The following is a 25,966-nucleotide window of genomic DNA, read 5'->3' as shown; positions in this document are numbered from 1 at the left end:
ATACAATGATAGGTGTGATAGATGGCTACATACAATGATAGGTGTGATAGATGCTACATACAATGATAGGTGTGATAGATGCTACATACAATGATAGGTGTGATAGATGCTACATACAATGATAGGTGTGATAGATGCTACATACAGTGATAGGTGTGATAGATGGCTACATACAATGATAGGTGTGATAGATGCTACATACAATGATAGGTGTGATAGATGCTACATACAAGTGATAGGTGTGATAGATGCTACATACAATGATAGGTGTGATAGATGCTACATACAATGATAGGTGTGATAGATGCTACATACAATGATAGGTGTGATAGATGCTACATACAATGATAGGTGTGATAGATGCTACATACAATGATAGGTGTGATAGATGGCTACATACAATGATAGGTGTGATAGATGCTACATACAATGATAGGTGTGATAGATGCTACATACAATGATAGGTGTGATAGATGCTACATACAAGTGATAGGTGTGATAGATGCTACATACAATGATAGGTGTGATAGATGCTACATACAATGATAGGTGTGATAGATGCTACATACAATGATAGGTGTGATAGATGCGGCTACATACAATGATAGGTGTGATAGATGCTACATACAATGATAGGTGTGATAGATGCGACATACAATGATAGGTGTGATAGATGCTACATACAATGATAGGTGTGATAGATGCTACATACAATGATAGGTGTGATAGATGCTACATACAAGTGATAGGTGTGATAGATGCTACATACAAGTGATAGGTGTGATAGATGGCTACATACAATGATAGGTGTGATAGATGCTACATACAATGATAGGTGTGATAGATGGCTACATACAATGATAGGTGTGATAGATGCTACATACAATGATAGGTGTGATAGATGCTACATACAATGATAGGTGTGATAGATGCTACATACAATGATAGGTGTGATAGATGCTACATACAATGATAGGTGTGATAGATGCGGCTACATACAATGATAGGTGTGATAGATGCTACATACAATGATAGGTGTGATAGATGCTACATACAATGATAGGTGTGATAGATGCTACATACAATGATAGGTGTGATAGATGCTACATACAATGATAGGTGTGATAGATGCTACATACAATGATAGGTGTGATAGATGCTACATACAATGATAGGTGTGATAGATGCTACATACAATGATAGGTGTGATAGATGCTACATACAGTGATAGGTGTGATAGATGCTACATACAATGATAGGTGTGATAGATGCTACATACAATGATAGGTGTGATAGATGCTACATACAATGATAGGTGTGATAGATGCTACATACAATGATAGGTGTGATAGATGCTACATACAATGATAGGTGTGATAGATGCTACATACAATGATAGGTGTGATAGATGCTACATACAATGATAGGTGTGATAGATGCTACATACAATGATAGGTGTGATAGATGGCTACATACAATGATAGGTGTGATAGATGCTACATACAATGATAGGTGTGATAGATGCTACATACAATGATAGGTGTGATAGATGCTACATACAATGATAGGTGTGATAGATGCTACATACAATGATAGGTGTGATAGATGCTACATACAATGATAGGTGTGATAGATGGCTACATACAATGATAGGTGTGATAGATGCTACATACAATGATAGGTGTGATAGATGCTACATACAGTGATAGGTGTGATAGATGCTACATACAATGATAGGTGTGATAGATGCTACATACAAGTGATAGGTGTGATAGATGCTACATACAATGATAGGTGTGATAGATGCTACATACAATGATAGGTGTGATAGATGCTACATACAGTGATAGGTGTGATAGATGCTACATACAATGATAGGTGTGATAGATGCTACATACAATGATAGGTGTGATAGATGCTACATACAATGATAGGTGTGATAGATGCTACATACAATGATAGGTGTGATAGATGCTACATACAAGTGATAGGTGTGATAGATGCTACATACAATGATAGGTGTGATAGATGCTACATACAATGATAGGTGTGATAGATGCTACATACAATGATAGGTGTGATAGATGCTACATACAATGATAGGTGTGATAGATGCTACATACAGTGATAGGTGTGATAGATGCTACATACAATGATAGGTGTGATAGATGCTACATACAATGATAGGTGTGATAGATGCTACATACAATGATAGGTGTGATAGATGCTACATACAATGATAGGTGTGATAGATGCTACATACAAGTGATAGGTGTGATAGATGCTACATACAATGATAGGTGTGATAGATGCTACATACAGTGATAGGTGTGATAGATGCTACATACAGTGATAGGTGTGATAGATGCTACATACAATGATAGGTGTGATAGATGCTACATACAATGATAGGTGTGATAGATGCTACATACAAGTGATAGGTGTGATAGATGCTACATACAATGATAGGTGTGATAGATGCTACATACAATGATAGGTGTGATAGATGCTACATACAATGATAGGTGTGATAGATGCTACATACAGTGATAGGTGTGATAGATGCTACATACAATGATAGGTGTGATAGATGCTACATACAATGATAGGTGTGATAGATGCTACATACAATGATAGGTGTGATAGATGCTACATACAATGATAGGTGTGATAGATGCTACATACAATGATAGGTGTGATAGATGCTACATACAATGATAGGTGTGATAGATGCTACATACAATGATAGGTGTGATAGATGCTACATACAATGATAGGTGTGATAGATGCTACATACAATGATAGGTGTGATAGATGCTACATACAAGTGATAGGTGTGATAGATGCTACATACAATGATAGGTGTGATAGATGCTACATACAATGATAGGTGTGATAGATGGCTACATACAATGATAGGTGTGATAGATGCTACATACAATGATAGGTGTGATAGATGCTACATACAATGATAGGTGTGATAGATGCTACATACAATGATAGGTGTGATAGATGCTACATACAAGTGATAGGTGTGATAGATGCTACATACAATGATAGGTGTGATAGATGCTACATACAATGATAGGTGTGATAGATGGCTACATACAATGATAGGTGTGATAGATGCTACATACAATGATAGGTGTGATAGATGGCTACATACAATGATAGGTGTGATAGATGCTACATACAATGATAGGTGTGATAGATGCTACATACAATGATAGGTGTGATAGATGGCTACATACAATGATAGGTGTGATAGATGCTACATACAATGATAGGTGTGATAGATGCTACATACAATGATAGGTGTGATAGATGCTACATACAGTGATAGGTGTGATAGATGCTACATACAATGATAGGTGTGATAGATGCTACATACAAGTGATAGGTGTGATAGATGCTACATACAGTGATAGGTGTGATAGATGCTACATACAATGATAGGTGTGATAGATGCTACATACAAGTGATAGGTGTGATAGATGCTACATACAATGATAGGTGTGATAGATGCTACATACAGTGATAGGTGTGATAGATGCTACATACAATGATAGGTGTGATAGATGCTACATACAATGATAGGTGTGATAGATGCTACATACAGTGATAGGTGTGATAGATGCTACATACAATGATAGGTGTGATAGATGCTACATACAATGATAGGTGTGATAGATGCTACATACAATGATAGGTGTGATAGATGCTACATACAATGATAGGTGTGATAGATGGCTACATACAATGATAGGTGTGATAGATGCTACATACAATGATAGGTGTGATAGATGGCTACATACAATGATAGGTGTGATAGATGCTACATACAAGTGATAGGTGTGATAGATGCTACATACAATGATAGGTGTGATAGATGGCTACATACAGTGATAGGTGTGATAGATGCTACATACAGTGATAGGTGTGATAGATGCTACATACAGTGATAGGTGTGATAGATGCTACATACAATGATAGGTGTGATAGATGCTACATACAATGATAGGTGTGATAGATGCTACATACAATGATAGGTGTGATAGATGCTACATACAATGATAGGTGTGATAGATGCTACATACAATGATAGGTGTGATAGATGCTACATACAATGATAGGTGTGATAGATGCGTACATACAATGATAGGTGTGATAGATGGCTACATACAATGATAGGTGTGATAGATGCTACATACAAGTGATAGGTGTGATAGATGCTACATACAATGATAGGTGTGATAGATGCTACATACAGTGATAGGTGTGATAGATGCTACATACAATGATAGGTGTGATAGATGCTACATACAGTGATAGGTGTGATAGATGCTACATACAATGATAGGTGTGATAGATGCTACATACAGTGATAGGTGTGATAGATGCTACATACAATGATAGGTGTGATAGATGCTACATACAATGATAGGTGTGATAGATGCGGCTACATACAATGATAGGTGTGATAGATGCTACATACAGTGATAGGTGTGATAGATGCTACATACAATGATAGGTGTGATAGATGCTACATACAAGTGATAGGTGTGATAGATGCTACATACAATGATAGGTGTGATAGATGCTACATACAATGATAGGTGTGATAGATGCTACATACAATGATAGGTGTGATAGATGCTACATACAAGTGATAGGTGTGATAGATGGCTACATACAATGATAGGTGTGATAGATGCTACATACAATGATAGGTGTGATAGATGCTACATACAATGATAGGTGTGATAGATGCTACATACAATGATAGGTGTGATAGATGCTACATACAATGATAGGTGTGATAGATGCTACATACAATGATAGGTGTGATAGATGGCTACATACAATGATAGGTGTGATAGATGCTACATACAATGATAGGTGTGATAGATGCTACATACAATGATAGGTGTGATAGATGCTACATACAATGAGATGCTACATACAGTGATAGGTGTGATAGATGCTACATACAATGATAGGTGTGATAGATGCTACATACAATGATAGGTGTGATAGATGCGGCTACATACAATGATAGGTGTGATAGATGCTACATACAATGATAGGTGTGATAGATGCTACATACAATGATAGGTGTGATAGATGCTACATACAATGATAGGTGTGATAGATGGCTACATACAGTGATAGGTGTGATAGATGCTACATACAATGATAGGTGTGATAGATGCTACATACAATGATAGGTGTGATAGATGCTACATACAATGATAGGTGTGATAGATGCTACATACAATGATAGGTGTGATAGATGCTACATACAAGTGATAGGTGTGATAGATGCGGCTACATACAATGATAGGTGTGATAGATGCTACATACAATGATAGGTGTGATAGATGCTACATACAATGATAGGTGTGATAGATGCCTACATACAATGATAGGTGTGATAGATGCTACATACAATGATAGGTGTGATAGATGCTACATACAATGATAGGTGTGATAGATGCTACATACAATGATAGGTGTGATAGATGGCTACATACAATGATAGGTGTGATAGATGCTACATACAATGATAGGTGTGATAGATGCTACATACAATGATAGGTGTGATAGATGCTACATACAATGATAGGTGTGATAGATGCTACATACAATGATAGGTGTGATAGATGCTACATACAATGATAGGTGTGATAGATGGCTACATACAATGATAGGTGTGATAGATGCTACATACAATGATAGGTGTGATAGATGCTACATACAATGATAGGTGTGATAGATGCTACATACAATGATAGGTGTGATAGATGCCTACATACAATGATAGGTGTGATAGATGCTACATACAGTGATAGGTGTGATAGATGCTACATACAGTGATAGGTGTGATAGATGCTACATACAATGATAGGTGTGATAGATGCTACATACAATGATAGGTGTGATAGATGCTACATACAGTGATAGGTGTGATAGATGCTACATACAATGATAGGTGTGATAGATGCTACATACAATGATAGGTGTGATAGATGCTACATACAGTGATAGGTGTGATAGATGCTACATACAATGATAGGTGTGATAGATGCTACATACAATGATAGGTGTGATAGATGCTACATACAATGATAGGTGTGATAGATGCTACATACAATGATAGGTGTGATAGATGCTACATACAGTGATAGGTGTGATAGATGCTACATACAAGTGATAGGTGTGATAGATGCTACATACAATGATAGGTGTGATAGATGCGCTACATACAATGATAGGTGTGATAGATGCTACATACAGTGATAGGTGTGATAGATGCTACATACAATGATAGGTGTGATAGATGCTACATACAATGATAGGTGTGATAGATGCTACATACAATGATAGGTGTGATAGATGCTACATACAAGTGATAGGTGTGATAGATGCTACATACAATGATAGGTGTGATAGATGCTACATACAATGATAGGTGTGATAGATGCTACATACAAGTGATAGGTGTGATAGATGCTACATACAATGATAGGTGTGATAGATGCTACATACAATGATAGGTGTGATAGATGCTACATACAGTGATAGGTGTGATAGATGCTACATACAATGATAGGTGTGATAGATGCTACATACAATGATAGGTGTGATAGATGCTACATACAGTGATAGGTGTGATAGATGCTACATACAATGATAGGTGTGATAGATGCTACATACAATGATAGGTGTGATAGATGCTACATACAATGATAGGTGTGATAGATGCTACATACAGTGATAGGTGTGATAGATGCTACATACAATGATAGGTGTGATAGATGCTACATACAATGATAGGTGTGATAGATGCTACATACAATGATAGGTGTGATAGATGCTACATACAGTGATAGGTGTGATAGATGCGCTACATACAATGATAGGTGTGATAGATGCTACATACAATGATAGGTGTGATAGATGCTACATACAATGATAGGTGTGATAGATGCTACATACAGTGATAGGTGTGATAGATGCTACATACAATGATAGGTGTGATAGATGCCTACATACAATGATAGGTGTGATAGATGCTACATACAAGTGATAGGTGTGATAGATGCTACATACAATGATAGGTGTGATAGATGGCTACATACAATGATAGGTGTGATAGATGCTACATACAATGATAGGTGTGATAGATGCTACATACAATGATAGGTGTGATAGATGCTACATACAATGATAGGTGTGATAGATGCTACATACAATGATAGGTGTGATAGATGCGGCTACATACAATGATAGGTGTGATAGATGCTACATACAATGATAGGTGTGATAGATGCGGCTACATACAATGATAGGTGTGATAGATGCTACATACAATGATAGGTGTGATAGATGCTACATACAGTGATAGGTGTGATAGATGCTACATACAGTGATAGGTGTGATAGATGCTACATACAATGATAGGTGTGATAGATGCTACATACAATGATAGGTGTGATAGATGCTACATACAATGATAGGTGTGATAGATGCTACATACAATGATAGGTGTGATAGATGCTACATACAATGATAGGTGTGATAGATGCGGCTACATACAATGATAGGTGTGATAGATGCTACATACAATGATAGGTGTGATAGATGCTACATACAATGATAGGTGTGATAGATGCTACATACAGTGATAGGTGTGATAGATGCTACATACAATGATAGGTGTGATAGATGCTACATACAATGATAGGTGTGATAGATGGCTACATACAATGATAGGTGTGATAGATGCTACATACAATGATAGGTGTGATAGATGCTACATACAAGTGATAGGTGTGATAGATGCGGCTACATACAATGATAGGTGTGATAGATGCTACATACAAGTGATAGGTGTGATAGATGCTACATACAATGATAGGTGTGATAGATGCTACATACAATGATAGGTGTGATAGATGCTACATACAGTGATAGGTGTGATAGATGGCTACATACAATGATAGGTGTGATAGATGCTACATACATTGATAGGTGTGATAGATGCTACATACAGTGATAGGTGTGATAGATGCTACATACAATGATAGGTGTGATAGATGCTACATACAGTGATAGGTGTGATAGATGCTACATACAATGATAGGTGTGATAGATGCTACATACAATGATAGGTGTGATAGATGCTACATACAGTGATAGGTGTGATAGATGCGGCTACATACAGTGATAGGTGTGATAGATGCTACATACAGTGATAGGTGTGATAGATGCTACATACAATGATAGGTGTGATAGATGCTACATACAGTGATAGGTGTGATAGATGCTACATACAATGATAGGTGTGATAGATGCTACATACAGTGATAGGTGTGATAGATGCTACATACAAGTGATAGGTGTGATAGATGCTACATACAAGTGATAGGTGTGATAGATGCCTACATACAATGATAGGTGTGATAGATGCTACATACAATGATAGGTGTGATAGATGCTACATACAATGATAGGTGTGATAGATGGCTACATACAATGATAGGTGTGATAGATGCTACATACAGTGATAGGTGTGATAGATGCTACATACAATGATAGGTGTGATAGATGCTACATACAATGATAGGTGTGATAGATGCTACATACAGTGATAGGTGTGATAGATGCTACATACAATGATAGGTGTGATAGATGCTACATACAATGATAGGTGTGATAGATGCTACATACAATGATAGGTGTGATAGATGCTACATACAGTGATAGGTGTGATAGATGCTACATACAATGATAGGTGTGATAGATGCTACATACAATGATAGGTGTGATAGATGCTACATACAATGATAGGTGTGATAGATGCTACATACAATGATAGGTGTGATAGATGCTACATACAATGATAGGTGTGATAGATGCTACATACAGTGATAGGTGTGATAGATGCTACATACAATGATAGGTGTGATAGATGCTACATACAATGATAGGTGTGATAGATGGCTACATACAATGATAGGTGTGATAGATGCTACATACAATGATAGGTGTGATAGATGCTACATACAATGATAGGTGTGATAGATGCTACATACAATGATAGGTGTGATAGATGCTACATACAAGTGATAGGTGTGATAGATGCGCTACATACAATGATAGGTGTGATAGATGCTACATACAATGATAGGTGTGATAGATGCTACATACAAGTGATAGGTGTGATAGATGCTACATACAATGATAGGTGTGATAGATGCTACATACAATGATAGGTGTGATAGATGCGCTACATACAATGATAGGTGTGATAGATGCTACATACAGTGATAGGTGTGATAGATGCTACATACAATGATAGGTGTGATAGATGCTACATACAAGTGATAGGTGTGATAGATGCTACATACAATGATAGGTGTGATAGATGCGCTACATACAATGATAGGTGTGATAGATGCTACATACAATGATAGGTGTGATAGATGCTACATACAATGATAGGTGTGATAGATGGCTACATACAATGATAGGTGTGATAGATGCTACATACAATGATAGGTGTGATAGATGCGCTACATACAATGATAGGTGTGATAGATGCTACATACAATGATAGGTGTGATAGATGCTACATACAATGATAGGTGTGATAGATGGCTACATACAATGATAGGTGTGATAGATGCTACATACAAGTGATAGGTGTGATAGATGCTACATACAATGATAGGTGTGATAGATGCTACATACAATGATAGGTGTGATAGATGCTACATACAGTGATAGGTGTGATAGATGCTACATACAATGATAGGTGTGATAGATGCTACATACAATGATAGGTGTGATAGATGCTACATACAATGATAGGTGTGATAGATGCTACATACAAGTGATAGGTGTGATAGATGCTACATACAATGATAGGTGTGATAGATGCTACATACAGTGATAGGTGTGATAGATGCTACATACAATGATAGGTGTGATAGATGCTACATACAATGATAGATGTGATAGATGCTACATACAGTGATAGGTGTGATAGATGCTACATACAATGATAGGTGTGATAGATGCGGCTACATACAATGATAGGTGTGATAGATGCTACATACAATGATAGGTGTGATAGATGCTACATACAAGTGATAGGTGTGATAGATGCTACATACAATGATAGGTGTGATAGATGCTACATACAATGATAGGTGTGATAGATGCTACATACAATGATAGGTGTGATAGATGCCTACATACAATGATAGGTGTGATAGATGCTACATACAGTGATAGGTGTGATAGATGCTACATACAATGATAGGTGTGATAGATGCTACATACAATGATAGGTGTGATAGATGCTACATACAATGATAGGTGTGATAGATGCTACATACAATGATAGGTGTGATAGATGCTACATACAATGATAGGTGTGATAGATGCTACATACAATGATAGGTGTGATAGATGCTACATACAATGATAGGTGTGATAGATGCTACATACAATGATAGGTGTGATAGATGCTACATACAATGATAGGTGTGATAGATGCTACATACAATGATAGGTGTGATAGATGCTACATACAATGATAGGTGTGATAGATGCTACATACAATGATAGGTGTGATAGATGCTACATACAATGATAGGTGTGATAGATGCTACATACAATGATAGGTGTGATAGATGCTACATACAATGATAGGTGTGATAGATGCTACATACAATGATAGGTGTGATAGATGGCTACATACAATGATAGGTGTGATAGATGCTACATACAATGATAGGTGTGATAGATGCTACATACAAGTGATAGGTGTGATAGATGCTACATACAATGATAGGTGTGATAGATGCTACATACAAGTGATAGGTGTGATAGATGCTACATACAGATGATAGGTGTGATAGATGCTACATACAGTGATAGGTGTGATAGATGCTACATACAATGATAGGTGTGATAGATGCTACATACAATGATAGGTGTGATAGATGCTACATACATGATAGGTGTGATAGATGGCTACATACAATGATAGGTGTGATAGATGCCTACATACAAGTGATAGGTGTGATAGATGCTACATACAATGATAGGTGTGATAGATGCTACATACAATGATAGGTGTGATAGATGCTACATACAATGATAGGTGTGATAGATGCTACATACAAGTGATAGGTGTGATAGATGGCTACATACAATGATAGGTGTGATAGATGCTACATACAATGATAGGTGTGATAGATGCTACATACAATGATAGGTGTGATAGATGCTACATACAGTGATAGGTGTGATAGATGGCTACATACAGTGATAGGTGTGATAGATGCTACATACAATGATAGGTGTGATAGATGCTACATACAATGATAGGTGTGATAGATGCTACATACAATGATAGGTGTGATAGATGCTACATACAAGTGATAGGTGTGATAGATGCTACATACAATGATAGGTGTGATAGATGCTACATACAATGATAGGTGTGATAGATGCTACATACAATGATAGGTGTGATAGATGCTACATACAATGATAGGTGTGATAGATGCTACATACAATGATAGGTGTGATAGATGCTACATACAATGATAGGTGTGATAGATGCTACATACAATGATAGGTGTGATAGATGCTACATACAATGATAGGTGTGATAGATGCTACATACAATGATAGGTGTGATAGATGCTACATACAATGATAGGTGTGATAGATGCTACATACAATGATAGGTGTGATAGATGCTACATACAATGATAGGTGTGATAGATGCTACATACAATGATAGGTGTGATAGATGCTACATACAAGTGATAGGTGTGATAGATGGCTACATACAATGATAGGTGTGATAGATGCTACATACAATGATAGGTGTGATAGATGGCTACATACAATGATAGGTGTGATAGATGCTACATACAATGATAGGTGTGATAGATGCTACATACAATGATAGGTGTGATAGATGCTACATACAATGATAGGTGTGATAGATGCTACATACAATGATAGGTGTGATAGATGCTACATACAATGATAGGTGTGATAGATGCTACATACAATGATAGGTGTGATAGATGCTACATACAAGTGATAGGTGTGATAGATGCTACATACAATGATAGGTGTGATAGATGCTACATACAATGATAGGTGTGATAGATGCTACATACAATGATAGGTGTGATAGATGCTACATACAGTGATAGGTGTGATAGATGCTACATACAATGATAGGTGTGATAGATGCTACATACAATGATAGGTGTGATAGATGCTACATACAATGATAGGTGTGATAGATGCTACATACAATGATAGGTGTGATAGATGCTACATACAGTGATAGGTGTGATAGATGCTACATACAGTGATAGGTGTGATAGATGCTACATACAATGATAGGTGTGATAGATGCTACATACAATGATAGGTGTGATAGATGCTACATACAATGATAGGTGTGATAGATGCTACATACAATGATAGGTGTGATAGATGCTACATACAATGATAGGTGTGATAGATGCTACATACAATGATAGGTGTGATAGATGCTACATACAATGATAGGTGTGATAGATGCTACATACAATGATAGGTGTGATAGATGCTACATACAAGTGATAGGTGTGATAGATGCTACATACAATGATAGGTGTGATAGATGGCTACATACAATGATAGGTGTGATAGATGCTACATACAATGATAGGTGTGATAGATGCTACATACAATGATAGGTGTGATAGATGCTACATACAATGATAGGTGTGATAGATGCTACATACAATGATAGGTGTGATAGATGCTACATACAATGATAGGTGTGATAGATGCTACATACAATGATAGGTGTGATAGATGCTACATACAATGATAGGTGTGATAGATGCTACATACAATGATAGGTGTGATAGATGCTACATACAATGATAGGTGTGATAGATGCTACATACAATGATAGGTGTGATAGATGCTACATACAATGATAGGTGTGATAGATGGCTACATACAATGATAGGTGTGATAGATGCTACATACAATGATAGGTGTGATAGATGGCTACATACAATGATAGGTGTGATAGATGCTACATACAATGATAGGTGTGATAGATGCTACATACAATGATAGGTGTGATAGATGCTACATACAATGATAGGTGTGATAGATGCTACATACAGTGATAGGTGTGATAGATGCTACATACAGTGATAGGTGTGATAGATGCTACATACAATGATAGGTGTGATAGATGCTACATACAATGATAGGTGTGATAGATGCTACATACAATGATAGGTGTGATAGATGCTACATACAATGATAGGTGTGATAGATGCTACATACAATGATAGGTGTGATAGATGCTACATACAATGATAGGTGTGATAGATGCTACATACAATGATAGGTGTGATAGATGCTACATACAATGATAGGTGTGATAGATGCTACATACAATGATAGGTGTGATAGATGCTACATACAATGATAGGTGTGATAGATGGCTACATACAATGATAGGTGTGATAGATGCTACATACAATGATAGGTGTGATAGATGCGGCTACATACAATGATAGGTGTGATAGATGCTACATACAGTGATAGGTGTGATAGATGCTACATACAATGATAGGTGTGATAGATGCTACATACAATGATAGGTGTGATAGATGCTACATACAATGATAGGTGTGATAGATGCTACATACAATGATAGGTGTGATAGATGCGGCTACATACAGTGATAGGTGTGATAGATGCTACATACAATGATAGGTGTGATAGATGCTACATACAATGATAGGTGTGATAGATGCTACATACAATGATAGGTGTGATAGATGGCTACATACAATGATAGGTGTGATAGATGCTACATACAATGATAGGTGTGATAGATGCTACATACAATGATAGGTGTGATAGATGCTACATACAATGATAGGTGTGATAGATGCTACATACAGTGATAGGTGTGATAGATGCTACATACAATGATAGGTGTGATAGATGCGGCTACATACAATGATAGGTGTGATAGATGCGGCTACATACAATGATAGGTGTGATAGATGCGGCTACATACAATGATAGGTGTGATAGATGCTACATACAATGATAGGTGTGATAGATGCTACATACAGTGATAGGTGTGATAGATGCTACATACAATGATAGGTGTGATAGATGGCTACATACAATGATAGGTGTGATAGATGGCTACATACAATGATAGGTGTGATAGATGCTACATACAATGATAGGTGTGATAGATGCTACATACAATGATAGGTGTGATAGATGCTACATACAATGATAGGTGTGATAGATGCGCTACATACAATGATAGGTGTGATAGATGCTACATACAATGATAGGTGTGATAGATGCTACATACAGTGATAGGTGTGATAGATGCTACATACAATGATAGGTGTGATAGATGCTACATACAATGATAGGTGTGATAGATGCTACATACAATGATAGGTGTGATAGATGCTACATACAATGATAGGTGTGATAGATGCTACATACAAGTGATAGGTGTGATAGATGCTACATACAATGATAGGTGTGATAGATGCTACATACAATGATAGGTGTGATAGATGCTACATACAATGATAGGTGTGATAGATGCTACATACAATGATAGGTGTGATAGATGCTACATACAGTGATAGGTGTGATAGATGCTACATACAATGATAGGTGTGATAGATGCTACATACAATGATAGGTGTGATAGATGCTACATACAATGATAGGTGTGATAGATGCTACATACAATGATAGGTGTGATAGATGCTACATACAAGTGATAGGTGTGATAGATGGCTACATACAATGATAGGTGTGATAGATGCTACATACAATGATAGGTGTGATAGATGCTACATACAATGATAGGTGTGATAGATGCTACATACAATGATAGGTGTGATAGATGCTACATACAATGATAGGTGTGATAGATGCTACATACAATGATAGGTGTGATAGATGCTACATACAATGATAGGTGTGATAGATGGCTACATACAATGATAGGTGTGATAGATGCGGCTACATACAATGATAGGTGTGATAGATGCTACATACAATGATAGGTGTGATAGATGCTACATACAATGATAGGTGTGATAGATGCTACATACAATGATAGGTGTGATAGATGCTACATACAATAATAGGTGTGATAGATGCTACATACAATGATAGGTGTGATAGATGCTACATACAATGATAGGTGTGATAGATGCTACATACAATGATAGGTGTGATAGATGGCTACATACAGTGATAGGTGTGATAGATGCTACATACAATGATAGGTGTGATAGATGCTACATACAATGATAGGTGTGATAGATGCTACATACAAGTGATAGGTGTGATAGATGCTACATACAAGTGATAGGTGTGATAGATGCTACATACAATGATAGGTGTGATAGATGCTACATACAATGATAGGTGTGATAGATGCTACATACAGTGATAGGTGTGATAGATGCTACATACAATGATAGGTGTGATAGATGCTACATACAATGATAGGTGTGATAGATGCTACATACAGTGATAGGTGTGATAGATGCTACATACAATGATAGGTGTGATAGATGCTACATACAATGATAGGTGTGATAGATGCTACATACAATGATAGGTGTGATAGATGCTACATACAATGATAGGTGTGATAGATGCTACATACAATGATAGGTGTGATAGATGCTACATACAATGATAGGTGTGATAGATGGCTACATACAATGATAGGTGTGATAGATGCTACATACAATGATAGGTGTGATAGATGCTACATACAATGATAGGTGTGATAGATGGCTACATACAATGATAGGTGTGATAGATGCTACATACAATGATAGGTGTGATAGATGCTACATACAATGATAGGTGTGATAGATGGCTACATACAATGATAGGTGTGATAGATGCTACATACAATGATAGGTGTGATAGATGCGGCTACATACAATGATAGGTGTGATAGATGCTACATACAGTGATAGGTGTGATAGATGCTACATACAATGATAGGTGTGATAGATGCTACATACAATGATAGGTGTGATAGATGCGGCTACATACAGTGATAGGTGTGATAGATGCTACATACAATGATAGGTGTGATAGATGCGGCTACATACAGTGATAGGTGTGATAGATGCTACATACAATGATAGGTGTGATAGATGCTACATAACAATGATAGGTGTGATAGATGCTACTACAATTGATAGGTGTGATAGATGCTGCTACATACAATGATAGGTGTGATAGATGCTACATACCAGTGATAGGTGTGATAGATGGCTACATACAATGATAGGTGTGATAGATGCTACATACAATGATAGGTGTGATAGATGCTACATACAATGATAGAGTGTGATAGATGGCTACATACAATGATAGGTGTGATAGATGCTACATACAATGATAGGTGTTATAGATGGCTACATACAATGATAGGTGTGATCGATGGCTACATACAGTGATCGGTGTGATGATTGCTACATACAATGATAGGTGTGATAGATGCTACTACAATGATAGGTGTGATAGATGCGTCTACATACAATGATAGGTGTGATAGATCGCTACATACAATGATAGGTGTGATAGATGGCTACATACAATGATAGGTGTGATAGATGCTACATACAATGATAGGTGTGATAGATGCTACATACAATGATAGGTGTGATAGATGCTACATACAAGTGATAGGTGTGATAGATGCTACATACCAATGATAGGTGTGATAGATGCTACATACAATGATAGGTGTTGATAGATGCGGCTACATACAATGATAGGTGTGTATAGATGCGCTACATACAATGATAGAGATAGGTTGATAGATGACTACATACAGTGATAGGTGTGATAGATGCTACATACAATGGATAGGTGTATGATAGATGCTACATACAATGGAATAGGTGTTGATAGATGCTACATACAGTGATAGGTGTGATAGATTGCTACATACAATGATAGGTGTGATAGATTGCTACATACAGATGATAGGTGTGATAGATGCGGCTACATACAATGATAGGTGTGATAGATGCTACATACAATGATAGGTGTGATAGATGCGGCTACATACAATGATAGGTGTGATAGATGCTACATACAAGTGATAGGTGTGATAGATGCTGACATCCATGATCGTGTGATAGTGCGGCTACATACAATGATAGGTGTGATAGATGCTACATACAGTGATAGGTGTGATAGATGCTACATACAATGATAGGTGTGATAGATGCTACATACAGTGATAGGTGTGATAGATGCTACATACAATGATAGGTGTGATAGATGATACATACAATGATAGGTGTGATAGATGCTACATACAATGATAGGTGTGATAGATGCTACATACAATGATAGGTGTGATAGATGCTACATACAATGATAGGTGTGATAGATGCTACATACAATGATAGGTGTGATAGATGCTACATACAATGATAGGTGTGATAGATGCTACATACAATGATAGGTGTGATAGATGCTACATACAATGATAGGTGTGATAGATGCTACATACAATGATAGGTGTGATAGATGCTACATACAATGATAGGTGTGATAGATGCTACATACAATGATAGGTGTGATAGATGCTACATACAATGATAGGTGTGATAGATGCTACATACAATGATAGGTGTGATAGATGCTACATACAATGATAGGTGTGATAGATGCTACATACAATGATAGGTGTGATAGATGCTACATACAATGATAGGTGTGATAGATGCAGCTACATACAATGATAGGTGTGATAGATGCGGCTACATACAATGATAGGTGTGATAGATGCTACATACAGTGATAGGTGTGATAGATGCGGCTACATACAATGATAGGTGTGATAGATGCGGCTACATACAATGATGGTGTGATAGATGCTACATACAGTGATGGTGTGATAGATGCGCTACATACAATGATAGGTGTGATAGATGCTACATACAATGATAGGTGTGATAGATGCTACATACAATGATAGGTGTGATAGATGCTACATACAGTGATAGGTGTGATAGATGCGGCTACATACAATGATAGTGTGATAGATGCTACATACAATGATAGGTGTGATAGATGCTACATACAGTGATAGGTGTGATAGATGCTACATACAATGATAGGTGTGATAGATGCTCATACAGTGATAGGTGTGATAGATGCTACATACAATGATAGGTGTGATAGATGCTACATACAATGATAGGTGTGATAGATGCCTACATACAATGATAGGTGTGATAGATGCTACATACAATGATAGGTGTGATAGATGCTACATACAATGATAGGTGTGATAGATGCTACATACAGTGATAGGTGTGATAGATGCTACATACATGATAGGTGGTGATAGATGCTACATACAATGATAGGTGTGATAGATGCGGCTACATACAATGATAGGTGTGATAGATGCTACATACAATGATAGGTGTGATAGATGGCTACATACAGTGATAGGTGTGATAGATGCTACATACAGTGATAGGTGTGGATAGATGCTACATACAAGTGATAGGTGTGATAGATGCTACATACACGTGATAGGTGTGATAGATGCTACATACAGTGATAGGTGTGATAGATGCTACATACAGTGATAGGTGTGATAGATGCTACATACAAGTGATAGGTGTGATAGATGCTACATACAGTGATAGGTGTGATAGATGGCTACATACAATGATAGGTGTGATAGATGCTACATACAATGATAGGTGTGATAGATGCGGCTACATACAATGATAGGTGTGATAGATGCTACATACAGGATTAGGTGTGATAGATGCTACATACAGATGATAGGTGTGATAGATGCGGCACATACAATGATAGGTGTGATAGAATGATACATACAATGATAGGTGTGATAGATGGCTACATACAATGATAGGTGTGATAGATGCTACATACAATGATAGGTGTGATAGATGCTACATACAATGATAGGTGTGATAGATGCTACATACAATGATAGGTGTGATAGATGCGGCTACATAACATGATAGGTGGTGATAGATTCGGCTACATACAATGATAGGATGTGCTAGAGTGCTACATACAAGGATAGGTGTGATAGATGCTACATACAAGTGATAGGGGTGTGATAGATGCCTACATACCATGATAGGTGTGATAGATGCTACATACAATTGATAGGTGTGATAGATGCGGCTACATACAATGATAGGTGGTGATAGATGCTACATACAGTGATAGGTGTGATAGATGGGCTACATACAATGATAGGTGTGATAGATGCTACATACAATGATAGGTGTGATAGACTGCTACATACAATGATAGGTGTGATAGATGCTACATACAGTGATAGGTGTGATAGATGCTACATACAATGATAGGTGTGATAAATGCGGCTACATACAGTGATAGGTGTGATAGATGCTACATACAATGATAGGTGTGATAAATGCGGCTACATACAGTGATAGGTGTGATAGATGCTACATACAATGATAGGTGTGATAGATGCTACATACAGTGATAGGTGTGATAGATGCTACATACAATGATAGGTGTGATAGATGCTACATACAATGATAGGTGTGATAGATGCTACATACAATGATAGGTGTGATAGATGCTACATAACAGTGATAGGTGTGATAGATGGCTACATACAATGATAGGTGTGATAGATGCTACATACAGTGATAGTGTGATAGATGCTACATACAGTGATAGGTGTGATAGTGCTACATACAATGATAGGTGTGATAGATGGCTACATACAATGATAGGGTGTGATAGATGCCTACATACAATGATAGGTGTGATAGATGCTACATACAATGATAGGTGTGGATAGATGGGCTTACATACAGTGATAGGTGTGATCGATGGGCTAACATACAATGATAAGGTGTGATAGATGGGCTACATACAATGATAGGTGTGCTAGATGACTACATACAGTGATAGGTGTGATAGATGCGGCTACATACAATGATAGGTGTGATAGATGCTACATGACAGTGATAGGTGTGAGTAGATGCTACATACAAATGATAGGTGGTGATAGGATGCCGGCTACATACAAGTGATAGGTGTGATAGATGCTACATACAATAGAGGTGTGATAGATGCTACATACAGTGATAGGTGTGATAGATGCGGCTACATACAGTGATAGGTGTGATAGATGGGCTACATACAATGATAGGTGTGATAGATGCTAACATACAATGATAGGTGTGATAGATGCTACATACAATGATAGGTGTGATAGATGCTACATACAGTGATAGGTGTGATAGATGCTACATACAGTGATAGGTGTGATAGATGCGGCTACATACAGTGATAGGTGTGATAGATGCTACATACAATGATAGGTGTGATAGATGCTACATACAATGATAGGTGTGATAGATGCTACATACAGTGATAGGTGTGATAGATGCTACATACAATGATAGGTGTGATAGATGCGGCTACATACAGTGATAGGTGTGATAGATGCTACATACAGTGATAGGTGTGATAGATGCTACATACAATGATAGGTGTGATAGATGCGGCTACATACAGTGATAGGTGTGATAGATGCTACATACAGTGATAGGTGTGATAGATGCTACATACAATGATAAGTGTGATAGATGCGGCTACATACAATGATAGGTGTGATAGATGCTACATACAGTGATAGGTGTGATAGATGCTACATACAGTGATAGGTGTGATAGATGCTACATACAGTGATAGGTGTGATAGATGCTACATACAGTGATAGGTGTGATAGATGCTACATACAATGATAGATGTGATAGATGCTACATACAATGATAGGTGTGATAGATGCTACATACAGTGATAGGTGTGATAGATGCTACATACAATGATAGGTGTGATAGATGCTACATACAGTGATAGGTGTGATAGATGCTACATACAGTGATAGGTGTGATAGATGCTACATACAGTGATAGGTGTGATAGATGCTACATACAGTGATAGGTGTGATAGATGCTACATACAATGATAGGTGTGATAGATGCTACATACAGTGATAGGTGTGATAGATGCTACATACAATGATAGGTGTGATAGATGCTACATACAGTGATAGGTGTGATAGATGCGGCTACATACAATGATAGGTGTGATAGATGCTACATACAGTGATAGGTGTGATAGATGCTACATACAGTGATAGGTGTGATAGATGCTACATACAATGATAGGTTGTGATAGATGCTACATACAGTGATAGGTGTGATAGATGCTACATACAATGATAGGTGTGATAGATGCTACATACAATGATAGGTGTGATAGATGCTACATACAATGATAGGTGTGATAGATGCTACATACAGTGATAGGTGTGATAGATGCGGCTACATACAATGATAGGTGTGATAGATGCTACATACAGTGATAGGTGTGATAGATGCTACATACAATGATAGGTGTGATAGATGCTACATACAATGATAGGTGTGATAGATGCTACATACAGTGATAGGTGTGATAGATGCTACATACAATGATAGGTGTGATAGATGCTACATACAGTGATAGGTGTGATAGATGCTACATACAATGATAGGTGTGATAGATGCTACATACAATGATAGGTGTGATAGATGCTACATACAATGATAGGTGTGATAGATGCGGCTACATACAATGATAGGTGTGATAGATGCGGCTACATACAATGATAGGTGTGATAGATGCTACATACAGTGATAGGTGTGATAGATGCGGCTACATACAGTGATAGGTGTGATAGATGCGGCTACATACAATGATAGGTGTGATAGATGCGGCTACATACAATGATAGGTGTGATAGATGCTACATACAATGATAGGTGTGATAGATGCTACATACAATGATAGGTGTGATAGATGCGGCTACATACAGTGATAGGTGTGATAGATGCTACATACAATGATAGGTGTGATAGATGCTACATACAATGATAGGTGTGATAGATGCTACATACAATGATAGGTGTGATAGATGCTACATACAATGATAGGTGTGATAGATGCTACATACAATGATAGGTGTGATAGATGCTACATACAGTGATAGGTGTGATAGATGCTACATACAATGATAGGTGTGATAGATGCTACATACAATGATAGGTGTGATAGATGCTACATACAATGATAGGTGTGATAGATGCTACATACAGTGATAGGTGTGATAGATGCGGCTACATACAATGATAGGTGTGATAGATGCGGCTACATACAATGATAGGTGTGATAGATGCTACATACAATGATAGGTGTGATAGATGCTACATACAGTGATAGGTGTGATAGATGCTACATACAATGATAGGTGTGATAGATGCTACATACAATGATAGGTGTGATAGATGCTACATACAGTGATAGGTGTGATAGATGCTACATACAATGATAGGTGTGATAGATGCTACATACAATGATAGGTGTGATAGATGCTACATACAGTGATAGGTGTGATAGATGCTACATACAATGATAGGTGTGATAGATGCTACATACAGTGATAGGTGTGATAGATGCGGCTACATACAGTGATAGGTGTGATAGATGCTACATACAGTGATAGGTGTGATAGATGCGGCTACATACAATGATAGGTGTGATAGATGCTACATACAATGATAGGTGTGATAGATGCGGCTACATACAATGATAGGTGTGATAGATGCTACATACAATGATAGGTGTGATAGATGCTACATACAATGATAGGTGTGATAGATGCGGCTACATACAGTGATAGGTGTGATAGATGCTACATACAGTGATAGGTGTGATAGATGCTACATACAGTGATAGGTGTGATAGATGCTACATACAGTGATAGGTGTGATAGATGCTACATACAATGATAGGTGTGATAGATGCGGCTACATACAATGATAGGTGTGATAGATGCTACATACAATGATAGGTGTGATAGATGCTACATACAGTGATAGGTGTGATAGATGCTACATACAATGATAGGTGTGATAGATGCTACATACAATGATAGGTGTGATAGATGCTACATACAATGATAGGTGTGATAGATGCTACATACAGTGATAGGTGTGATAGATGCTACATACAGTGATAGGTGTGATAGATGCTACATACAGTGATAGGTGTGATAGATGCTACATACAATGATAGGTGTGATAGATGCGGCTACACACAATGATAGGTGTGATAGATGCTACATACAATGATAGGTGTGATAGATGCTACATACAATGATAGGTGTGATAGATGCTACATACAATGATAGGTGTGATAGATGCGGCTACATACAATGATAGGTGTGATAGATGCGGCTACATACAATGATAGGTGTGATAGATGCGGCTACATACAATGATAGGTGTGATAGATGCTACATACAGTGATAGGTGTGATAGATGCTACATACAGTGATAGGTGTGATAGATGCTACATACAGTGATAGGTGTGATAGATGCTACATACAATGATAGGTGTGATAGATGCGGCTACATACAATGATAGGTGTGATAGATGCGGCTACATACAATGATAGGTGTGATAGATGCTACATACAATGATAGGTGTGATAGATGCTACATACAATGATAGGTGTGATAGATGCTACATACAATGATAGGTGTGATAGATGCTACATACAATGATAGGTGTGATAGATGCTACATACAATGATAGGTGTGATAGATGCCGCTACATACAATGATAGGTGTGATAGATGCGGCTACATACAATGATAGGTGTGATAGATGCTACATACAATGATAGGTGTGATAGATGCTACATACAATGATAGGTGTGATAGATGCGGCTACATACAGTGATAGGTGTGATAGATGCTACATACAATGATAGGTGTGATAGATGCTACATACAATGATAGGTGTGATAGATGCTACATACAATGATAGGTGTGATAGATGCTACATACAATGATAGGTGTGATAGATGCTACATACAATGATAGGTGTGATAGATGCTACATACAATGATAGGTGTGATAGATGCCGCTACATACAATGATAGGTGTGATAGATGCGGCTACATACAATGATAGGTGTGATAGATGCGGCTACATACAATGATAGGTGTGATAGATGCGGCTACATCAGTATAAGGCGCTGCTCTTCCAGTCACTTATTCCGTGTAACCATGATGGATTCACTTCTGGAAAATCAATCAATAAATCAGTTTTCATCCTTAGGAAGATGAACAAGAAGAGAGTGAATGCAATGAGGAGGAGAGTGAGGAGAGCGCCGAGAGTGATGGCGAGTCCACCTCAGAGACTGAAGAGAAAGGTGAGAACTCACTGCTGGTGTTACTGGCCGATGTAATTACTAATATTATCGGTGTAAATCACTGCTGATGTTACCGGTCTGTGTAATTACTAATATTATCGGTGTAAATCACTCTGCTGATGTTACCGGTCTGTGTAATTACTAATATTATCGGTGTAAATCACTGTTGATGTTACCGGTCTGTGTAATTACTAATATTATCGGTGTAAATCACTGCTGATGTTACCGGTCTGTGTAATTACTAATATTATTGGTGTAAATCACTCTGCTGATGTTACTGGTCTGTGTAATTACTAATATTATCGGTGTAAATCACTCTGCTGATGTTACTGGTCTGTGTAATTACTAATATTATCGGTGTAAATCACTCTGCTGATGTTACTGGTCTGTGTAATTACTAATATTATCGGTGTAAATCACTCTGCTGATGTTACCGGTCTGTGTAATTACTAATATTATTGGTGTAAATCACTGCTGATGTTACCGGTCTGTGTAATTACTAATATTATCGGTGTAAATCACTGCTGATGTTACCGGTCTGTGTAATTACTAATATTATCGGTGTAAATCACTGCTGATGTTACCGGTCTGTGTAATTACTAATATTATCGGTGTAAATCACTCTGCTGATGTTACCGGTCTCTGTAATTACTAATATTATCGGTGTAAATCACTGCTGATGTTACCGGTCTGTGTAATTACTATTATTATTGGTGTAAATCACTCTGCTGATGTTACCGGTCTGTGTAATTACTAATATTATTGGTGTAAATCACTCTGCTGATGTTACCGGTCTGTGTAATTACTATTATTATCGGTGTAAATCACTCTGCTGATGTTACCGGTCTGTGTAATTACTAATATTATCGGTGTAAGTCACTCTGCTGATGTTACCGGTCTGTGTAATTACTAATATTATCGGTGTAAATCACTCTGCTGATGTTACCGGTCTGTGTAATTACTAATATTATCGGTGTAAGTTACTCTGCTGATGTTACCGGTCTGTGTAATTACTATTATTATTGTTGTAAATCACTCTGCTGATGTTACCGGTCTGTGTAATTACTAATATTATTGTTGTAAATCACTCTGCTGATGTTACCGGTCTGTGTAATTACTATTATTATTGTTGTAAATCACTCTGCTGATGTTACCGGTCTCTGTAATTACTAATATTATCGGTGTAAGTCACTGCTGATGTTACCGGTCTGTGTAATTACTATTATTATTGTTGTAAATCACTGCTGATGTTACCGGTCTGTGTAATTACTAATATTATCGGTGTAAATCACTCTGCTGATGTTACCGGTCTGTGTAATTACTAATATTATCGGTGTAAATCACTCTGCTGATGTTACCGGTCTGTGTAATTACTAATATTATCGGTGTAAATCACTCTGCTGATGTTACCGGTCTGTGTAATTACTAATATTATCGGTGTAAATCACTGCTGATGTTACCGGTCTGTGTAATTACTAATATTATTGGTGTAAGTCACTCTGCTGATGTTACCGGTCTGTGTAATTA

At 37.3% G+C, this 25,966-nt stretch overlaps 1 protein-coding gene across 7 annotated transcripts in view; it reads left to right on the top strand.

Moving 5' to 3' along the window:
- Positions 1-25,966, top strand: part of KIF21B (kinesin family member 21B) — a 318,269-nt gene that overhangs the window by 147,346 nt on the left and 144,957 nt on the right. For all 7 annotated transcript variants that reach the window (XM_069944619.1, XM_069944618.1, XM_069944620.1 and 4 more), the window contains one exon: positions 24,346-24,439. In XM_069944619.1, coding sequence (XP_069800720.1) covers positions 24,346-24,439 — 94 coding nt within the window. The remainder of the gene's footprint in view (positions 1-24,345; positions 24,440-25,966) is intronic.

This window comes from Dendropsophus ebraccatus, chromosome 11 (genome assembly GCF_027789765.1).
Source record: "Dendropsophus ebraccatus isolate aDenEbr1 chromosome 11, aDenEbr1.pat, whole genome shotgun sequence".
Taxonomy (NCBI): Eukaryota; Metazoa; Chordata; class Amphibia; order Anura; family Hylidae; genus Dendropsophus; species Dendropsophus ebraccatus.
Note: the sequence above shows the minus strand (reverse complement) of the source record. Positions and strands in the feature narration are given on the sequence as shown.